General features: G+C 56.7%; 1 protein-coding gene across 1 annotated transcript; it reads left to right on the forward strand.

Moving 5' to 3' along the window:
- The first annotated feature begins 4,453 nt into the window (after positions 1 to 4,453).
- Positions 4,454 to 17,145, forward strand: CD276 (CD276 molecule). Its single transcript, XM_074601553.1, has 8 exons — positions 4,454 to 4,520; positions 7,204 to 7,348; positions 8,744 to 9,094; positions 9,491 to 9,787; positions 10,974 to 11,126; positions 12,820 to 12,861; positions 13,332 to 13,367; positions 14,724 to 17,145. Exons 2-8 carry the CDS (start codon positions 7,300 to 7,302, stop codon positions 14,744 to 14,746), a joined length of 951 nt encoding a protein of 316 aa, XP_074457654.1. The 5' UTR covers positions 4,454 to 4,520; positions 7,204 to 7,299; the 3' UTR covers positions 14,747 to 17,145.
- Positions 17,146 to 17,624: the final 479 nt, after the last annotated feature.

Below are 17,624 nucleotides of genomic sequence, written 5' to 3' on the forward strand. Positions count from 1 at the left end.
AAGTGTTTTCCAGGGGGTGGCAGACCCCCATGTCATCGGGTAACCCTGTGCTCGCCCTCCCTCGTGACCCCTTCAGGGCTATTTCACAGCAGTTTGGGGAAAACTAAGTGAAGGTTGTTGCAGCGCTGGCCCCTTCCCCACTCCATGCTCCCACCCCATCCCTTGCACTGGGGCTCCCCAGTGCCAATTTGGGGTGCTGATCCCACTAAATTGTTAACTTTACAAATAAAAGTCAGCAAGATCAGTTCATCTGCAGTTGTGGGAGGACCAGGACTGGCCAAGACTGGCAACCCAGACCTCTAGCACCTTTGGCTATTGCCATCCGGGATCCCGTCTGGAGTTAAGGACAGATAAAGCCCCCCAGAATTTAGGCAGGAACCATCTGCAGTAGCTGATCTGAATGGAAGGACAAACTGAGGCTCAAGGTCTGCATTTTTGAGCATCTCCTGCTGGTGGGGACCTGCTGGGTCTGTGCTTGGGAAGGCAACAGGAAAGGGCTGGTGCGTACCTGGGTGCCACCCAGGTGCAGGATCAGGGCTGGGCGAGGCGTGCGCCCGCATCTGGGAACTCATCCCAGTTTTGTTAGCATCCCACCGGGGTGGTTCTGCATCTGGAGTCCATTGCTGGGCTCTCTGCTTATGAATGACCCTTGTGTGCTGCAAAAATGCTGAGCTCTCTCCAAAGCAGCCTCCTGCCGCAAGCACAGACCTAAAACATCTGCACTTGGCCGGTGGCGAGTGACTCACTGTCCCCAGCCCCGACCCCGCATCTCGGGATGGCCGCATCCGAAGTGTTTCAACTCTCTTCCTCCTGAGTGAACAGGACTGAGGTTGTCCAAATGCCACCTCATCAAAAAACAGGCTCGGGAGCCCCAGGTTAACGTCATGGTGTGTGTCTGTTCCTGGGAGCGGCTCGCTGCTCTGCCTCTTGGTTCAAAGCAGCCTCAAAACCTCATTCCTGCTCCTCCGCATCCTTTGGTTTTTGCCACTGCGATGTTCCTTGCACTCATTTGAGGCTGCAGCGAGAGGAACTGGAGCCATTTTCCATATGCCCATGGATCCTGCAGTGGAGTAGCTGTAGCTGCTCACCCATAGAGGTAACGCGGTTACCTCCGTGTGGATCCAGCTGATGTTCGGTTCCAAAGTGCTCCGAAACAGATGATCTGGGTGGCTTTTGGGGGATGGAAATCTGCACGTAGCCAAGGTGGGATTTACCCTCCGCCCCCCTGCCTTGTACCGAATTGATCATGAAAATGATGTGTACCAGATGCCCCGTGCTGGAAGGAAATACAGGAGATCCTCCTGGGCTTTGCATATTTGATTTCTACATCATTAGGAGCTGGAAGCTGCTGGTGCTGTGCAGTATTTCTGTGCTGTTCATGGGAAGGAGAAGCAGCCGTGCAAGCCCCCCTGGGATGCACGGAGCTGACCCGCATGCTCCTTGTTGGGAGGCTCCGGATTTGCCCCGGCACCTCCATCCATCCTCTCCGGCTGTCCCTCCTCCCCTTGGTCAAATTCTGGCTGAGCATGAAATTAAACTTGCAAATTGTAGCCCTTTTCTTTGCCTTTTTGTATTTTTTTTCTTTTTTTTCGTCAGCTTCATTATTATGCACATTTCTTATGCACGTACCTTGGGTACTGCAGGGTTTGAGGAAGGAAAATAAGCCAAAAAATAATCATTTGGGATGGAGAACATCTACTATTTAAATTCCTCCCCGGAAGCCCTTTCATTGTTAATTATGAGCAGACTTGCAAGCAGCATGGATTTTAATTTTTAGCTTGTTTTGATGTTGAAAAATCTGCCTTTGTTTCTAAGCTCCTTAGTTTTTAGGGTGTTTGTTTGTTTTTTGTGTTTTTGTGTGTGTGTTTGCATTTAACACTAAGAAAGATCCTGGCGTTCAGATGCTTGCTTTGTATCTTCAAAGCCTAACAGGAGTGGAGTTAAGATATCAAAGCCACGATGCTGCTTTTATCATATGAACTGTTGAGAGAAGGGACAAAGTGATGAAGCCGTGATGATGTGAAGCCCTGCCCTGGGCAGTGCTGTGAATTTGTGTCTCTCTTTTTGGGAGTTTTTGCGAAAACCTTGGCCTCCACCTGCATTTCTTTTTTTTTTTTTTTTTTTTTTTTTTTTTTTTTGGGTTGCTGAGCTCTGAGGCTGGAGATGCCCATGGACTCATCGCTGATGTGGCTCGGGAAGGGGAATCAGCTCATGCTCCCTGCTGCAGCGCCAGGGGCTGATGGTTGGATCTTCTCCATCAGCCCCCCAAAAAAGGATGGGGACAACGTGCCAAGCGGGTTGACATGGCTCATGTCTGGTCTGCAGGAGCTCCTCATGAGCTGGGATCAGGCAGCCGCTCTCCACATCCAGCGCTATCCACGCCAGGCGGGGCAGGGAAAGAGAAATCCTCTTGAGTTGCAGGGCACATCTGCGAATCGAGCGCAGGGCTCCCGATTTAGTCGCCAGGCTTTTTGAAGTATATTGGCTTCATCCTTTCTCGTTCTTGCTGCTGTCACCCACGGTGCCTGGGTCAAGACGTGCAGCCTTATTACCAGCTCTGTCGCTGCAAAATCCTTGTCTGCAAGGGGAAAAAAAAATCAAATGGTTTTAAATATAACATGTTTGGGGTTATTTTTATTTGCCTTTTAATTTTAAGCTCTCCAGGTTTGGTTGTTTCAGCTTCCCTCTGTAATCAAAAGGGTGAGGAGCTTCCTTTGCTCTGGAGCAATGAGAGGCCCGAACCTTCCATGTGGGTGCTGGGACACAGACTGCAGCCACCGGAGCCCCAGGGACACGGCGAGAGCTGCTGGTATGGAGGGGCCTTCTGTGAAAAAACAGGTTGAAAACAAGAAGCTGCTTCCTTTGGGGAAACATCTGTTGTGTGTGCGCTGCTGAAAAATCGCCCTTGCAAAGCGCCTGGCTCCCTCCCAATGCCTTCCTCTTCCTTCTCTTCTTCCTCCTTTCCTGCTGTGCTCCCTTTCCCAGTCTCAATCCCGATGCATCGCCCCCCACCCCCGTGTGCGTGTCGGGGAGCGGCGCTGGGTGCCCGCCTGCCCCAGGCTGGAAAAAAAGGAGACATTGTGTGGTGGGAGCGTGGGAGGAAGCTCAGCGCCATGGCCCTGCCCTGGCCAAAAGCGACCAGGTGGCTTGTGGAAGTGATGCTGCTGGTCCCCCCCCATGCCCCTGGAGCCCAGCTGGGCTGCACCCCCAGAAAAGCAAACTCCAAAAGGCAGCGAGATGGGTTTTCCAAGGAAGTTGCGGTCCCTTTGTGTGGGTGATGCAGGAGGAATGCAGCCCTGATGCCTCCTGCATCTGAGGTCTTGCTCTTCTAGGTGGGGGACCCTCATGGGCGTCCCCTTCCAGCACCACAGCTCCCAACTATTTGGGGGTTCCCCCCGCTCTGTCCTTCAGCAGCATCTTCCACCGAGCATGGCGTGGGGCTGCTGGTGCCTCCGGGCAGCTGGTGCGGGTAAATTATTAGCCAGGTTTTTCCCTTCAGGGGAAACTCCCGCTGCCTTTTGTTCTCGCTGGAGGAGGAGAGGGCTCTGCCCTCCTGCCTCACGCCAGCCCCCCAGCTTTGAGGGCTCCAGAGCCCCAGCTCTGTGCATCCCAACATCCCCTTGTTCTGTGCAACCCGATCTGCTGGCTTACTGTACCCTGGTTCCCCTGGCTCGGTGCACCCCGATGCCCTGGGTCAGTGTGTACCCCAATTCCCCACACCCCAATGCCCAGGCTGTGCGTACCCCAGCCTCCTGGCTCTGTGCACCCCAGTCCCCCTGGCTCCATATGCTCAGGCCCAGTGCATAGCCCAGTCCCCCACCTCCGTGCACCCCAATCCCCAGGCTCAGTGCTCCCCAATATCTGTCTCGGTGCCCTCCAACCCCCCAATAACCCTGTGTACCCCAATTCCCCAGCTTCATGCCCCCCAATACTGTGGCTCGGTTCACCCCAATCCCCTGTCTTGGTGATAAGCAGCTCCATACACCCCAACACCACCCAGCTCGGTACTCCCCAGGCTCTCTGCACCCCAGTCCCCCCGACTCGATGCTCCCTGGTCCCCCCAGCCCTGTGCACCCCCATATCCCCAGCCCAGTGCTCCCCGGTCACCTCGGCTCGGTGCACCCCAATATCCCCAGCCCAGTGCTCCCCAACACCCCCGGCTTGGTGCTCCCCGGGCCCATGCACCCCAGTACCCCAGCTCCATGCTCCCCAACTCCTCAGCCTGGAGCACCCCAATACCCCGGCTCGGTGCTCCCTGCACCCCCCCAATCCCGGCGCACCCCAGTACCCCGGCTCGGTGCTCCCTCAGCCCGGGGTTCCCCGGTCCCCCCCATCCCGGCGCTCCCCGGCCCGGCCCCCTCCGCGGCTCCTCCTCCTCCTCCTCCTCCGCCACCAGCGGGGCCCCGGCCGGAAGCGGCCGCAGCCAATCAGAGCCCGGGCCCCCGCCCCGGGACCGGGACCGGGACCGGCCCCGCCCGCGGCGGAGCGCGCGCTCCCGCCCGTCCCGCACCGCCTGCCCGGTAAGTGACGGCCCGGCCCGGCGGGGGCGGTGCTGGGGACGTGGCGGGGACCCGGGGGGAACCCACTGGGGTGGGGGGGACCCACCGGGGAACGGGGCCGCCTCCCACCCCCCTCCCGCGTTTCCCCTCCCGCGTTTCCCCTCCCGCGTTTCCCCTCCCGCGGGACCAGGGGCTGAGAACCGCGGGCGTTGTTCCGGGAGGGCGAAATGAATGAGGCGGCGTGGAGGGAACCGGTGTCAGGGGTCGGGGGTCGGGGTCGGGGCGGGGGGCTCCGGGGAGCCCTAGTGGGTGTTGGGGGGGGGGGGGATATCGGGGGTCCCCTCCTTGCCGCCGGAGGGGTGCGGGGGGCAGGCGATGTCCCCGCCGTGTCCCGTGGGGATGAAGGCAGCATCCCGGGATGCGCCTAAATCCATCCGATTTAAAATGCCGTATTTAATATATAATTTATATATATAATACATATATAGAATATTTATTTATACATATAACATATATATATAAATATATACTTAATATATATAAAGCTAAACCCCACCGCAGGCGTGGGACAAAAAACCCCCAGTCGGAGAGGAAGGAATTGGTTCCCCTTTTCCCGCCGGGTGAGCAAAAGACCGACCCGTCCCTTCCTTTTTACCGCCAAATATCGCCCAGGCTGGGATTTGGGGGTGGCACCCCCCATCTTTCCACCCTCCCTTTGCCGTGCCCCCCACCCCGCCCCTGTCCCCGCAGGGTCCCGCTTTATGGGTGGGGACTAAAAATCATCTGGAGCAGAGCCGGCTCTTTGCTAGCACAGACCCCGGGCAGGAGAGGAGCAAAGCAGGGGGCTCAGCCCAGGTACCCCCAAAAGCTGGGACCGACCCGTACCGGTGGGTGAGAATAACTTCTCCCTGGATGTTTCTTTCCGCCTCCTGCCAGCTCAGGGTGATGATTTGTGGCATTTGACAATCTGGGTATTATAAAAAAAGCAGTATTTTGGCTGCGTGGTAGTAAATATTGAATGGGTAACGCGTGACGGATCATCCCCGGGGTCCTGCTGCAACAGAGGGGTTAATTATTCCAGGGGTTTCTGGGGGGTTCAGCCCTCCTGGCTTGCCGTGGACAAAGCTGGCCCTCTCCCAAGGGACGTGTTCATGGGATGCGTTATATCCCAACTTGCAACGAAAGCTCAGGTCTGGGGTAGAGCCCATCCTTTGGCCGGGGCTCACACTGCAAGGATGGGGAAACTGAGTCACGGTAAGGCGAGAGAGCCACTGACAGACTGCAGAAGGAGGGTTGGGGACACAGGTGTCCCTGGGACACCTCCGAGATGGCCTGGCAGGACTCCTAGGTCGCCAAACCTAGAAAACAGAATTTATTTTAGCATTCTAAATCACACCGTCATTTAGAATATATTTAGCATTTATTTGAACAAAGGAAAGAGCTCCAAGGGCGAGCGTGAGGGAGGTGAGTCACTGTTTCCCGATGCCCTGTCGTGCTCTCCCACCGCAGCTCGTCCCTTCCTGGCTGCCTGGGGTTTGGCATGGGACTGGCTCCGGGCTCGTCTGCTTGGGAAAAGGCAAGACTTAGGGATATGGTTTAAGAAAAAAAAGCTGGATAATTTGTTTTCCCCAAAGGAGCCTTGTGTTCAGGAGGGAAGGAGAGAAGATGCTCCCCCAGAGCTCCTGGGGCAGAGCCGTGCTTCAGTTTCCTCCCTTCCCCGTGCCTCAGTTTCCCCCTCCCTTGTGCCTCAGTTTCCCCTGTGGGAGCTGAGCTGAGCAGAGCTTCAGGGCTGCCATTTCCCCAATTAAAGGGGGTTTAAGGAGAAAGGCGCCGATGGCTGAAGTTGTTCCTGCTGCACCCCGGGGGAAACCAGTGTCGCGACACCGATTTATCACAAATATGGCTATTGCACCGAGAAAATGCCGTTGCTAAAGGCTGCGGGCGGAGCAGCGGGCTCTGGGATGTGCTGGGATGGGGATGGGACATGGCAGTGGTGCCGCTGGCTGTGATATCTGGGTCTCATTTCTGCTCTGAGGGAGGAACGCGGGTCACGAGGGGCCCGGCGAGCTCTTGGCACGGCCGGGGAAGGATGCTGGGGAATCAAGCCGCTGTAGCCAGTGTTGCCGGGCAGCTTGCCCTCGCCTCTCCCCACATCCAGCTCTGAGATGCTCTGGTTTTATTCCCTATTTTTCGGGGCAACCTCATGCTGGAGACTTTCCTGCCACGAGCAGGGATAAACCTCACAGCCCTTGAGCTGCTGCCGGAGCCAGGAATCTGCAAACATCTTATGGTTTGGTTTTTAGCCATTTTGGACACGGGGAGTGAGTTGCCTCCTCTTGGAGGCCAGGGATGTAACAGCCCAGAGCTGCAGGGAGAAACTGGGAAAGAGAGAAACAAAAGGGGAGGAGAAGCAGCGAGGAGGGGAAGAGGCTCACGTGGCTTCCCAGGGCACTGGCCAGCGCCTCCGGCACGGGAGCTGATTCCATATCCATCACGTTCTGGATGCCGGGGGTGCACCGGTCCCTTGGCCGGTGCCGGGCAGGTGGCAAACCCCCTCCTGCCTTTTATGACAGGGTGGGTGCTGCAGTTGCCGGAGAGGATGGGTGGCACGGGATCCCCTGCCTGATGCCAGTCTCCTACCCTCTCTTGCTCTCTGCTCCTGGTCCCCAGCACCGTCTCAGCATTTTCTTCTCTTTTTCCCCAGCTCAGGGTGCTTGTCCTGAGAGAGAAGACACCCCGTGAGGACGCCTGGGGCCGTGCTCGCTTCTGCTTTCTTACCCAGGCTTTGCTTGCGCCAAGGATGCTCTGCCCGCTGCTTGCCCTGGGAGCGCTGGTGCTCAGCCTGGCAGGTGAGTGGGGCTGGGAGGGTTTGGGGTTTGTCACCACCCCGAAGGAGATGTCCCAAATGCCACCTTCATCCCGGCAAAGCTGCTTTTGAGCTGTGGTTCCTGGAGGCAGTGCCCACAAGATGTTTCTTGGTCCTCCTGCTGCCCAGAGCATCGTCCCTTGGGTGTGACGGCTCCTGGCACATGTGGGACACCCTCATAGCAGGGGCCACCACCTCCCGTGTGCTACAGCTGAATGGTGAAGCCATGAGAGGACCAAATCCTGAAGGTTTTGGACTTACCTGGCTCTGTCCCCATGCGCTACAGCTCCTGGCCCCGCAGCTTGCAGCACCTCAAACCCGGGAGAGACGTTGGGACTGAATCCTTTTGGGATGCTCAGCAGCCAGCAACGATTCCGGCCAGGCTGGGTCATGTTCCTAAAACCCGCTGGCATTTATTATTAGCCGGAGGGAGACATGATGCTCTCGAGTCTGCCAAGAAGCAGGCAGGCTGCCCGAGCCCTCTTCTCCTGCCTGTCTGCCCGTCTGCGGCCCCTGGCAGGTCTCCTTCAGCCCGGCTCCTTCCCGCGGCTCCTCATCCTCCCCGCTTGGGCTCTTGCATAAAATTTAATGTCTTGTTGCTGCCCTTGCCCCCAGGGAAGGGTTTGCTGTGGGTCATGGCCTTGCTGTGTTCTGCAGCGGTGTTGAAGTCGGAATATAAAGAAAATCCTTGGTCTGAGGTGGGATTTTTTTCCTTTTCCTCCCCATTTTGGTGTTGGGAGGAATCGGTGAATGAAGCGCCGATGGTGCCACGGGTCTGCTGTGGGAGACATTGTCGCTCGATGCCAATGGGCACCCCAGGAACCAGCGCTGAGCATGGAGAGTCTGGCGTCCCTGGCACGGTTGGCATCACTCCCTGACGCAATGGCAGGGTTGGCAGCGTGCCGTGGCTGGGGGATGCGGTTGGCATCTTGCCATGGCACTGGGACAGGGTTGGCATCTTGCCGTGGCACGCTGGTTGGCATCGCGCTGGAGCACTGGTGCCATCTAGCGCCTGCCAGCCCAGCCACGGCGCTGCCCGGAGCTGGCTCATCCTGGGGACACTGGATTATGTCCCCATTGCTGTCACCCACGTGTCCTGGGGGCGGGGGGGGTGCAGGTTTGGGTGCCTGTGGCTGCAGCTGGCAGCTGAGGGCAGCGATGCCCCAGGTTTGGTGCTGGATGTGGGGCTGTCTCCCTGCTGGCAGGGTGGACTTGGCTAGGGGATGGTAATGGGGACAGTCCTGAGATGCCACCGGCCCACGGGTCCCTCCCATGGGCATGCCTTGACTTGCTTAGATGTTACCTGGATAGAGAATTAAGGAGGTGCTTCTGCAGGGTCTCACCACCGTGTGCTTTTGTCCTCGCCACCCTCCCGCAGGTGCCATGGAGATCCAGGTCCCAGATGAGCCCGTGGTGGCTCTTTTCGGCCGAGACGCCACCCTGAGCTGCTCCTTTTCCCCTGAGGCCAACTTCAGCCTCGATGACCTCAACCTCATCTGGCAGCTGACAGACACCAAGCGCTTGGTCCACAGGTTCTCCGGTGGCCAGGACCAGCTGGCAGACCAGCTTGGGAGCTACACCAACCGTACGGCCCTCTTTTATGATCAGCTGGCCCAGGGCAACGTCTCCCTGCTCCTCCGACGTGTGGAGATCTCAGATGAGGGCAGCTTCACCTGCTTCGTTTGGGTCCGGGACTACAGCAGGGCAGCTGTGACATTGCAGGTGGCAGGTGAGAGATGGAGAGTTGGGGTGTCCCTATGTGTCTCCCCAAAGAGAAGGGTTCTCCATCATGCTTTGCTCCTCTGTGGAGCCTCTTTCTCTCTCCACCCTTGCCATGGTCTCCCCATGAAGTCAGTTCTCTGTTAGAGACCAAGCAGCTGCATCTCCCCAAAATACTGCCTGGTGGGGGGTGCGGTCCCTTCCCTGCCACGATGGAGAGGCTCTCAGTTGGGAGGCCACCTGGAAGCATGGCCATAAATGAACCAAAGCTGGGGAGGCTTTGGCTGGTTGGTCTTACAATCTGGAGGAGTCTGTTCTGGGGCTTGCCCAACCTCATTGGGTTGCTCCAGATCCTGATCCTTTGGTCTTCTCCATTGCTTCATGCCGACTGTCCTCTCCCTTGCAGCTCCGTACTCCAAGCCCAATATGAACCTGGAGCCCAACAAGGACTTGAAGCCAGGAGATCTGGCGGTCGTGAGTTGCCATGCTTCCCGTGGCTATCCTGAGGCCAGTGTCCTCTGGCAGGACAGCCGGGGCAGCAACATCACAGAAAATGTCACCACATCCCAGGTGGCCAACGAGGAAGGTCTCTTTGATGTGCACAGTGTCCTCCAGGTGCTGGTGGAGCCCAGCATCACCTACTCCTGCCTGGTGCGAAACCCAGTGCTGCAGCAGGAGACCCAGGCCTCTGTCACCATCACGGGTGAGTCAGAAGGGGCCAAAATTGGGGGAAGGAAGGGACGGGCTCTGTCTGAAGAAGGTGACCATGGTGGCACTGGGATCCCTATTGTGGCCCAGAGCTACCCCATATCCCCACTCTACCACTCTCCCCATGGACCTACAAGGGTGACTCGAGGCTGTGCTGTCCTCTCCGTCACCCCACCCAGTGTCCCAGCTAGAACTAGTGTCCCTAGTTCTTAGTCTCTAGCTTTGATAGTTGCCCTGTCCCAGTCTAACCACCCTAGAAAGCCAGCATGGGGCATGGTAGTTGTCTTCTCCTTAGGATGTGGTGGCCATGGGGTGCTCTCGATTTGGGGTTCTCCATCCCAACAGTGACAATCCTGCTTCAGAAATACAGGCTGGAGGAGTTCATCAAGCACGTTCAGCCTTGCCGCTTCAGTCTGAGCTCCTTCCATTGCCCTCCTGGAGTTCTTTATAACCTTGTGCCCTCCCCGCTAGCATTGATTAGCGTTTAATTACCCTTGGTATGGCACTTGGTGGCTTGGGAAGGTGGGTCCTTAGTGGAGTGTAAACATTTTGGCTGGATGCACCAAAAACTCGTGTGGATGCTGCTGCTTGGGAGCAGAGGGGTGGCTTTCACATGGGCTCCCAAGTGCGCGAGCGAATGGTCAGCCTTGGGGTGATGCCAGGAGAGGGTCAGGGTTTGGGATAAGACATTATTTGAAGAAGGAGCAATATTATGGGAAAAAATCAGATTGCCAGCACTCCAGGAGGTATCCCCCAAATCCCAGTGGTCCCTGCCAGGCCATCCCCGACCCCAGGGCAGATGTCCCCATCCATCCCAGCCCCATTGTGCGGGATGAGAGGGGAAAGGGAGAGGGTGCAGCATCATCTAATGCACCTCTTGAGCTTAGGAAGCGAAGGGTCGGCCTGCCATTTGAATTTATTAGTGCAATCATTTAAAAATTAACAAAGTGTTTCAGGGAGTGAGTCAACCTACTGCTTCCGCAACCGGATCCAGACCTACTGGGGGCAGGCCATAATTCAAGGCACCGATGGTTTTATTTCCAAAGCCACCCCTTGTGCCACCAACTCCCTCCACGGGGCTGTGTCCTTGCCACCACGGGGTTCCGAATGCCGGGCACACATCCCCTTGGTCGGGCTGTGGTGCTCACCGTGGTGGTATTTCTCTTCCCCCACCATGCAAGGCCAACACCTCGCCTTCCCCGCTGTGGCTCTCTGGGTGACAGTGGGACTCGCCGTCTGCGTTGTGGGGCTACTTGCTGTCCTGGCGTACGTGTGCCAGAAGAAAATCCGCGAGAGCTACGAGGAAGAGGAGGAAAATGCAGGCAACGTGGCGGGTACCCCCCAAAAGGGGTGGGGTTTGCAGGGAGGGAGGGAGGGATGGCTGGCTGGCTGGCTGGATGGAGGGTGGTGGACAGGGAAGAGCTGGAGCAAATTTTCACCAGCCCGGGTTTGCCTTGGTGGTGGCATTTTTTAAAGGGTAAAGGGATGCTCGGAGCTGCTAGGGTTGGTGGACAGCAGCAGATCCGTGCTGGAGAGCCCATGCCAGCTGTGGGCATTGCTCCAGGCGGCTCTTTGAAACGTACACCTGGTTTTCCTCCCACCCAGCATGTCTCCTCCTTCCATCTTCCTCCTCTGCATGCCTGTTACCCACACCTGGGCACATGTGGAGCATCTCCTCCGAGAAGGTGCCTCTAGCACTTGCCACTGTGGAAATGCCAAGTGCTTCGACACGTGGAAATAGCATGAGAGGGTTGCTCCGTGCTCCTGTTTTCTGCATCTTTCTCCTGTTTGGTTTTTCTTTTCTTTTTTTTAATTACGGAGAGAGGTTTGCTCAAAAAGGGGGGCTTTGTTGCTTTAAAAAAAAAAAAGCTGCCATGCTCTGAAAATGGCTGCAGAAGCAGCTCTGCTGGCGTTCCCCGTTTGTTTTCTCTCGCTGAATCCCCAGGCGCTCGCTCTGCCAAAGCCTTTCCCTGCCAGCGTCGAGCTGTGGGGCTGGGTCCCGCAGCCTCCCTCCCCGGGGGCTCCTCTTCACTCCACCTCTCTCCGCTGGGGAGGATGATGCCACTGTGATGCCCGGCTGTCAGGTGTCCCCAGCGGTGGGGACCGAGAGGGTTTTTTCCCCTGCACATCCCAGCGAAACATCTGCAGGAGATAAATATGTAAAATATATATTGGTTTCCACCCCCCCCCCGCCCGCCCTCTGTTATAGAGTATTTTCTCCGCTGCCAAGGGATTTGCAGTGCGGTGACGCTCAGCCGTGGCCCCAGGCCAGCTGACCTCAGCCCTTTAGCATCAAGACACGGCTCCCAGACCGTGATGTTTTGCACTGATGGCTGCACGCCCTTTAGCAGTAACCCTTTACTCTGGCTCTTGGTCAGCCAGAAACCAGGCAGAGCCCCTGCCCATGAGCCTGGCAGGCAGGAGCAGTGATTTTTGCTGGTATTTCTGGCCAGGAATAGCATCGTGGCAGGTCCTACCCATGGGATGCAAAGCTCCCAGACAGGGTGACAGCCCGGTGGGTGATGCATGAGGGAGAAGGGGATACTCATCCCTCGGTGCCGATGGGGTTTTCCGCAGGCATTGGGGGATCCATGGTCTCCCCGCTAAGCCCCCTGCTGAGCTGCCGCTCCAGATGGCTGCTGTGCTATAAATAGGGAGGCGAGCGTCTGGGCTGCAGTCGCCCGGAGCTGTGGCTTTTTCTGCTTTGCTCGTAGGGGGCGTGCCACCCTGGCACAAGCTTTGTGCCTGGGGAAGTTCCCCCCGCGGGGTGCTGGAGGGGGTGCCGGCTGCAGGGTGGGTACCAGTCGCCTCCTCCCTCAGCATCACCAGCGGCTTGGCAGCACCTGGTCCCGTGCAGAGCCCGGGGATAGGTGGTGATGGCGGGTGGCTCTGAGTAGCCAAGGGATGGCAGCGATCCAAGGGATAGCCGCCAAACCCGGCTGCTTGGGAAAGTGGGGTTCAGGGTGGGTGTTGGGATAAAACCCGGCAGACGCTTCACACGCTTCAGCTTCTTTTTTTGTTTTGCAGGGATGGAGGAGCAAGACGAGGAGGGGGAAGGACCCAAGACAGGTGGGTGCATGATGCTCGTGGGTTATATACATATTTTATAGCATGTGCTCGTGCCGTGGTCCCCTGCACAAGGAAACACTCTGACGTGCTTTGCACTCTCCATCGATGCTCGGCACCCTCCTGATATTCCCTGCTCTTCGACACGTACTGGCAGCTCTGCGATAAGCCACGCTACCTTTTAATAAAAATGGCACTCGTGGTGCTCTGCCGTCATCAGGTGTGTTAATTATATGCCCAGTGATTGCCTTTATCTGCTGGCGCAGGAGCAAGCCCGCTTGGGGTGCCGACTCCTTCGCTGCTGGGGAGATTTAGGGGCCGGGGGTTGGTTTGCAATGGAAATTGGTGGGTGCAATTATCAGGGTGGGTTCCCCAAAATGGGGCTCTTGGCTCTTTCCTCCAGGGAGGCGTTCCCTTGCAAAGCCCCCCCAGTCCCGTGCAGTGTGTCTGACCACGTTTTTTGCTTTTCACAGCCTTGCAGCTGCTGAAGAGCTCGGAGAGCAAAGACGGTGAGTGCATTTCCATAGGACCGTGGCCTGGCTTCAGGCGAAGGTTTCTTCCTAAGCACACTGGAGATGATGCTCAGATCTAAATGTAAAGCATCTATTGCATCTCCATCATGGGTGTTTTTTCCATGTTTTTCATTTTTTCCCCCCAGTTTTCAATCAAATTGCCCCAGACCGATTCTTTCCCAGCGCTTTTCCACTCTGCTTTGGGCTGCTCTTGCTCTGGCCACTGCTCGTACCTGCCAGCAGCGGTGGAGCGATGTGACCAACAGCTCCAATGTGGCGTTTATTCTCTTATCCTTCCTTTTCTTGGGCAGCTCAGGGCCAAGAAAAGCCTCGTGCCACCAACCCGGGTCTTTGTGTGGATTTTGGGTCTTTTTTTGAGTGTTGCCGTGGGTTTTGCTAAAAGGAGGGGAATTGCTGGGGGTCGGTCCTTGCCTTATGGAGAGGGAGGCGTGAGCTTCATCCCTCCCCACGCAGAATTCCCCAACAGCAGCCCGGTGCTGAATTTTTGGTGGAAATTCATGAAGACTGGAGTCCCAGCTCCTGTCTCTGCCTTTCAGTATCTTCTCCCAATCTCCCAGCTCAATGCTGCCAACATCCCGCCACCCATCCCAGAGCCCGGTGTTGGGCTCCAGCGCTTGCCGTGCCTGGTCAACCCCGCTCTTCCCCGGCTCATCCTCCTCCCAAGATCTCAATCTTTCAAATTTATTTCCTTATTAAAGGCAGAGGCTTGGCCTCTGCCGCTGGTGAAATTTTGCTGCTGAAATGCTGATTTAACCCTCCCTTCCTCTTTTATTAGCAGCTCTCTTTTTTCTTTGCTGCCATTTTTCCTCCCGACCCCGACAGGTTTATAAAAGCCTTTTTTCTCCTGTCCCCTTCAGCATCAACCGGCTCCGCTTTTCCTCTTTTTTTTTCCCCTCCTCCCTGCCCTTATCTCCCCCTCGCAAGCCGCTGCAGCCCGTGCTCGGCTTCCCGGCCCCTTGGCTTTTCATCCCCGCGGCAGCCTGTTTGCTTAACCCCACGCGCGAGGCATCTCCCGCTTGTTCCCTGACCACTTTTTCAGCAGAAATGAAGCTTGAATCATAACATCTCCCAGGGTTTGCTGGCCTCAACGGGGTTTCTACTGAGGAGGATGGATGGAGGGATAAAAACACGCCTACGTGTGCCTGGTCATATTTGGCCGGAGCTGGCATCAGCCCTGGGAGGGGGGACAATTGCAGGGTGATCCCAGTTTTCCAGAGCAGGGAGAGCTGGGAGCTGCTGGTGACCAAATTAACTCATTAAATTGGACCTGTGGGTTAATATTCTTTTTTTAACATCTTTGCCAATTTTTATTTCTTCTATGTTTCCCCCCAGATAACGAGCAAGAAATCGATTGACGGAAACTTGGACACCCCCAGCGGCGCCCTGTGCTCTGGACCAGCCGAGATGTCTCTGGCAGGGATGAGCTCCGGCTCCCCTGGGGAGGGCGCGGACCTTCTGCCACCCCTCGTCCCAGGCCCTGACACCCTCCTTCTTCCCCGGCCACGTCTTCGGGGCGCTCTGGGGCTGGAGAGAGGCTATGTCTCTTTATCCTTGGTGAGCCCTGAAGACCAGTGCATCCTTCTCATGGACGGGGTGCATGGGGAGGAGGCTCCTCCTTGTCCGTCTGTCTGTCCCCACGCTGGGCTGAGAGCAACCGGGGTTGGCTGTTCCCTCCAGCACCTTCTGTGCCTGCTCCTGCATCGCTATAGCTGAGCCAGCCGCCTTCCAGGTGCCTCCTCGGGCAAATTTCGGTGCCTTTCCCAAGCCCAGAGGCCTTGAGAGGGATGATGGGCTCAGCAAGGTCCCTGGGAGCGAAAGATGGAGCCCTGGAGGGGAGCCCTGGACGCTCCAGGAAGATGGATGGGACCTGCAAGACCCCCATGGGTGGGGTGACAGAGCTGGTGCTCTCGGCCCCAATGGATACACTGCCCTGGGGACATATGGGGACAATTATTTTTTTACATTGCACCACTGTGGTTTATAGAATCATAGAACGGTTTGGGTTGGAAGGGACCTTTAAAGGCCATCAAGTCCAACCCCCCTGCAGTAAGCAGGGACATCTTCAGCTAGATCAGGTTGCTCAGACCCCCGTCCAACCTGACCTGGAATGTTTCCAGGGATGGGGCCTCCACCACCTCTCTGGGCAACCCAGGCCGGTGTCTCACCACCCTCAGTGTAAAAAAATTTCTTCCTTAGTTTAAAGCCGTTGCCCCTGGTCCTATTGCAACAGGCCCTGCTAAAAAGTTTGTCCCCACCTCTCCTGGAGCCCCTTTAGGGACTGGAAGGGGCTGGAATGTCTCCCCGGAGCCTTCTCTTCTCCAGGCTGAACCCCCCCAGCTCTCCCCTCACGGCAGAGGGGCTCCAGCCCTCCCAGCATCTCCGGGGCCTCCTCTGGCCCTGCTCCAACAGCTCCGTGTTTTTCTGCTGTTGGTGCCCCAGGGCTGGAGGCAGCACTGCAGGGGGGTCTCCCCAGCGTGGAGTAGAGGGGCAGAATCCCCCCCCTCGCCCTGCTGCCCACGCTGCTGGGGATGCAGCTCATTGCCTGCTCATGTCCAGCTTCTCATCCACCAGCACCCCCAAGTCCTTCTCGGCAGGGCTGCTCTCCATCCCCTAGCCTGTGCTGATACCGGAGTTTGTCCTGACCCAGGTGCAGGATCCTGCACTTGGCCTTGTTGAGCCCCATGACGTTCACAGGGGCCCACTTCTCAAGCCTGTCCAGGTCCCTCTGGATGGCATCTTGTCCCTCAGGCATGTCACTGCTCCGCTCGGCTTGGTGTTGTCTGCAAAGTTGCTGAGGGTGCGCTTGATCCCACTGTCTATGTCACTGGTGAAGACACTGAACAGTACTGGTCCCAGTATGGACCCCTGAGGGACACCACTTGTCACCGATCTGCATCTGGACATTGGGCTACCCTCTGTATGCGAGCATCCAACTAATTCCTTATCCACGGAACAGACCGCCCATCAAATCCATACTTCTCCAGTCTAGAGAGAATGGTGTTGTAGGGGACAGTGTCAAAGGCCTTAACAAAAGTCCAGATAGATGACATCCATTGCTCTTGCCTTGGCCCACCGATGTAACCACTCCATCATAGAAGGCTGTGAGGTTGGTCAGGCACGACTTGCCCTTCGTGAAGCCGGGCTGGCTGTCTTGAATCACCTCCCGGTCCTCCATGTGGAGGAGCCTTAGCTTCTAGGAGAATCTCTTCCATGATCTTTCCAGTCACAGAGGCGAGGCTGACACGTCGGTTCCCACTGGATTTTTTATTTTTGCCTTAAATGCAAAATCCCATCGGGGCGGTTATCCCCTGCCTCAAATTAACTGGGGGTATTTTTTGAGGTGGGATGAAAGGCAGGGCATGGGGGGACACACACACCTGCTGGCCGGGTGAAGCCCCCCTCTCCTCCCCATGGTGACAAAGCTGATGCATTGGGGGCTAAAGCACTGATGGGGACGAACCTGACCGGTGCATGGGGTCGAGCCTTTGTGTTTCCCATGGGGTCGGGGGTCTTTGCCCTGTGCGTGTCCTGTGGGTCTGCCCTCCACTGTGCAGTACCCGCAGGGTGCATGGGGGTACCCATGCTGCCGGGCTGAACAGGGTGGCCTGTCCCTTGTTCTGCTCCGGTGGGTGGAGAAGTCCTCACTGTGCCCTTTGATGGCTCTGTTGCTGGTTTTCTTCGTTATTTAAAATCCAGAATCTGAAGGGGGTTCTTGTGCCTTGACAAATAAATTCGGGGGTTGTTTTGGACAGTGCTTTCCAGGCTCAGTGTGGTCTCTGGGATGCAGCTTTGCCTGTAATTAATTTAAATACCGAAATTCCCGTAATGAAACCTTTATGTCCCCCTTTCAGCCCAGCCCCATCTGTCCCTTGGTCCCCTGCTGCCATCGCAGCACCTTGCATCGTGCTGCCTTCGTCCATTACCCAGCGTGAGGAGAAACCCACTCCAGTGATGGAGAGATGCCTGCCCTCATCCCTCCTCTGTATTTTAATACCTCGAGCAGCAGAACGAAGAACAAAATCCTTAAGGGACATCGTCACCTGTCTGAGATCGTGCAGAAATTTGGGTTGGTTAATCCCAGTGATGGGATGCGAGTGGGGTCTGATGGGGGCAGTTGGGGAAGGGACCTTCATAACTCACCCATGGAGGATTATTTTTAGCTGTCCTTCCCCAAGCATGAAGCCAGGCTCTGCATTTCGATAGAAAAATATTTCTAAAAGCAAGACAAGGGAA

The sequence above is a fragment of the Larus michahellis genome, chromosome 9 (assembly GCF_964199755.1).
Source record: "Larus michahellis chromosome 9, bLarMic1.1, whole genome shotgun sequence".
Classification (NCBI taxonomy): domain Eukaryota; kingdom Metazoa; phylum Chordata; class Aves; order Charadriiformes; family Laridae; genus Larus; species Larus michahellis.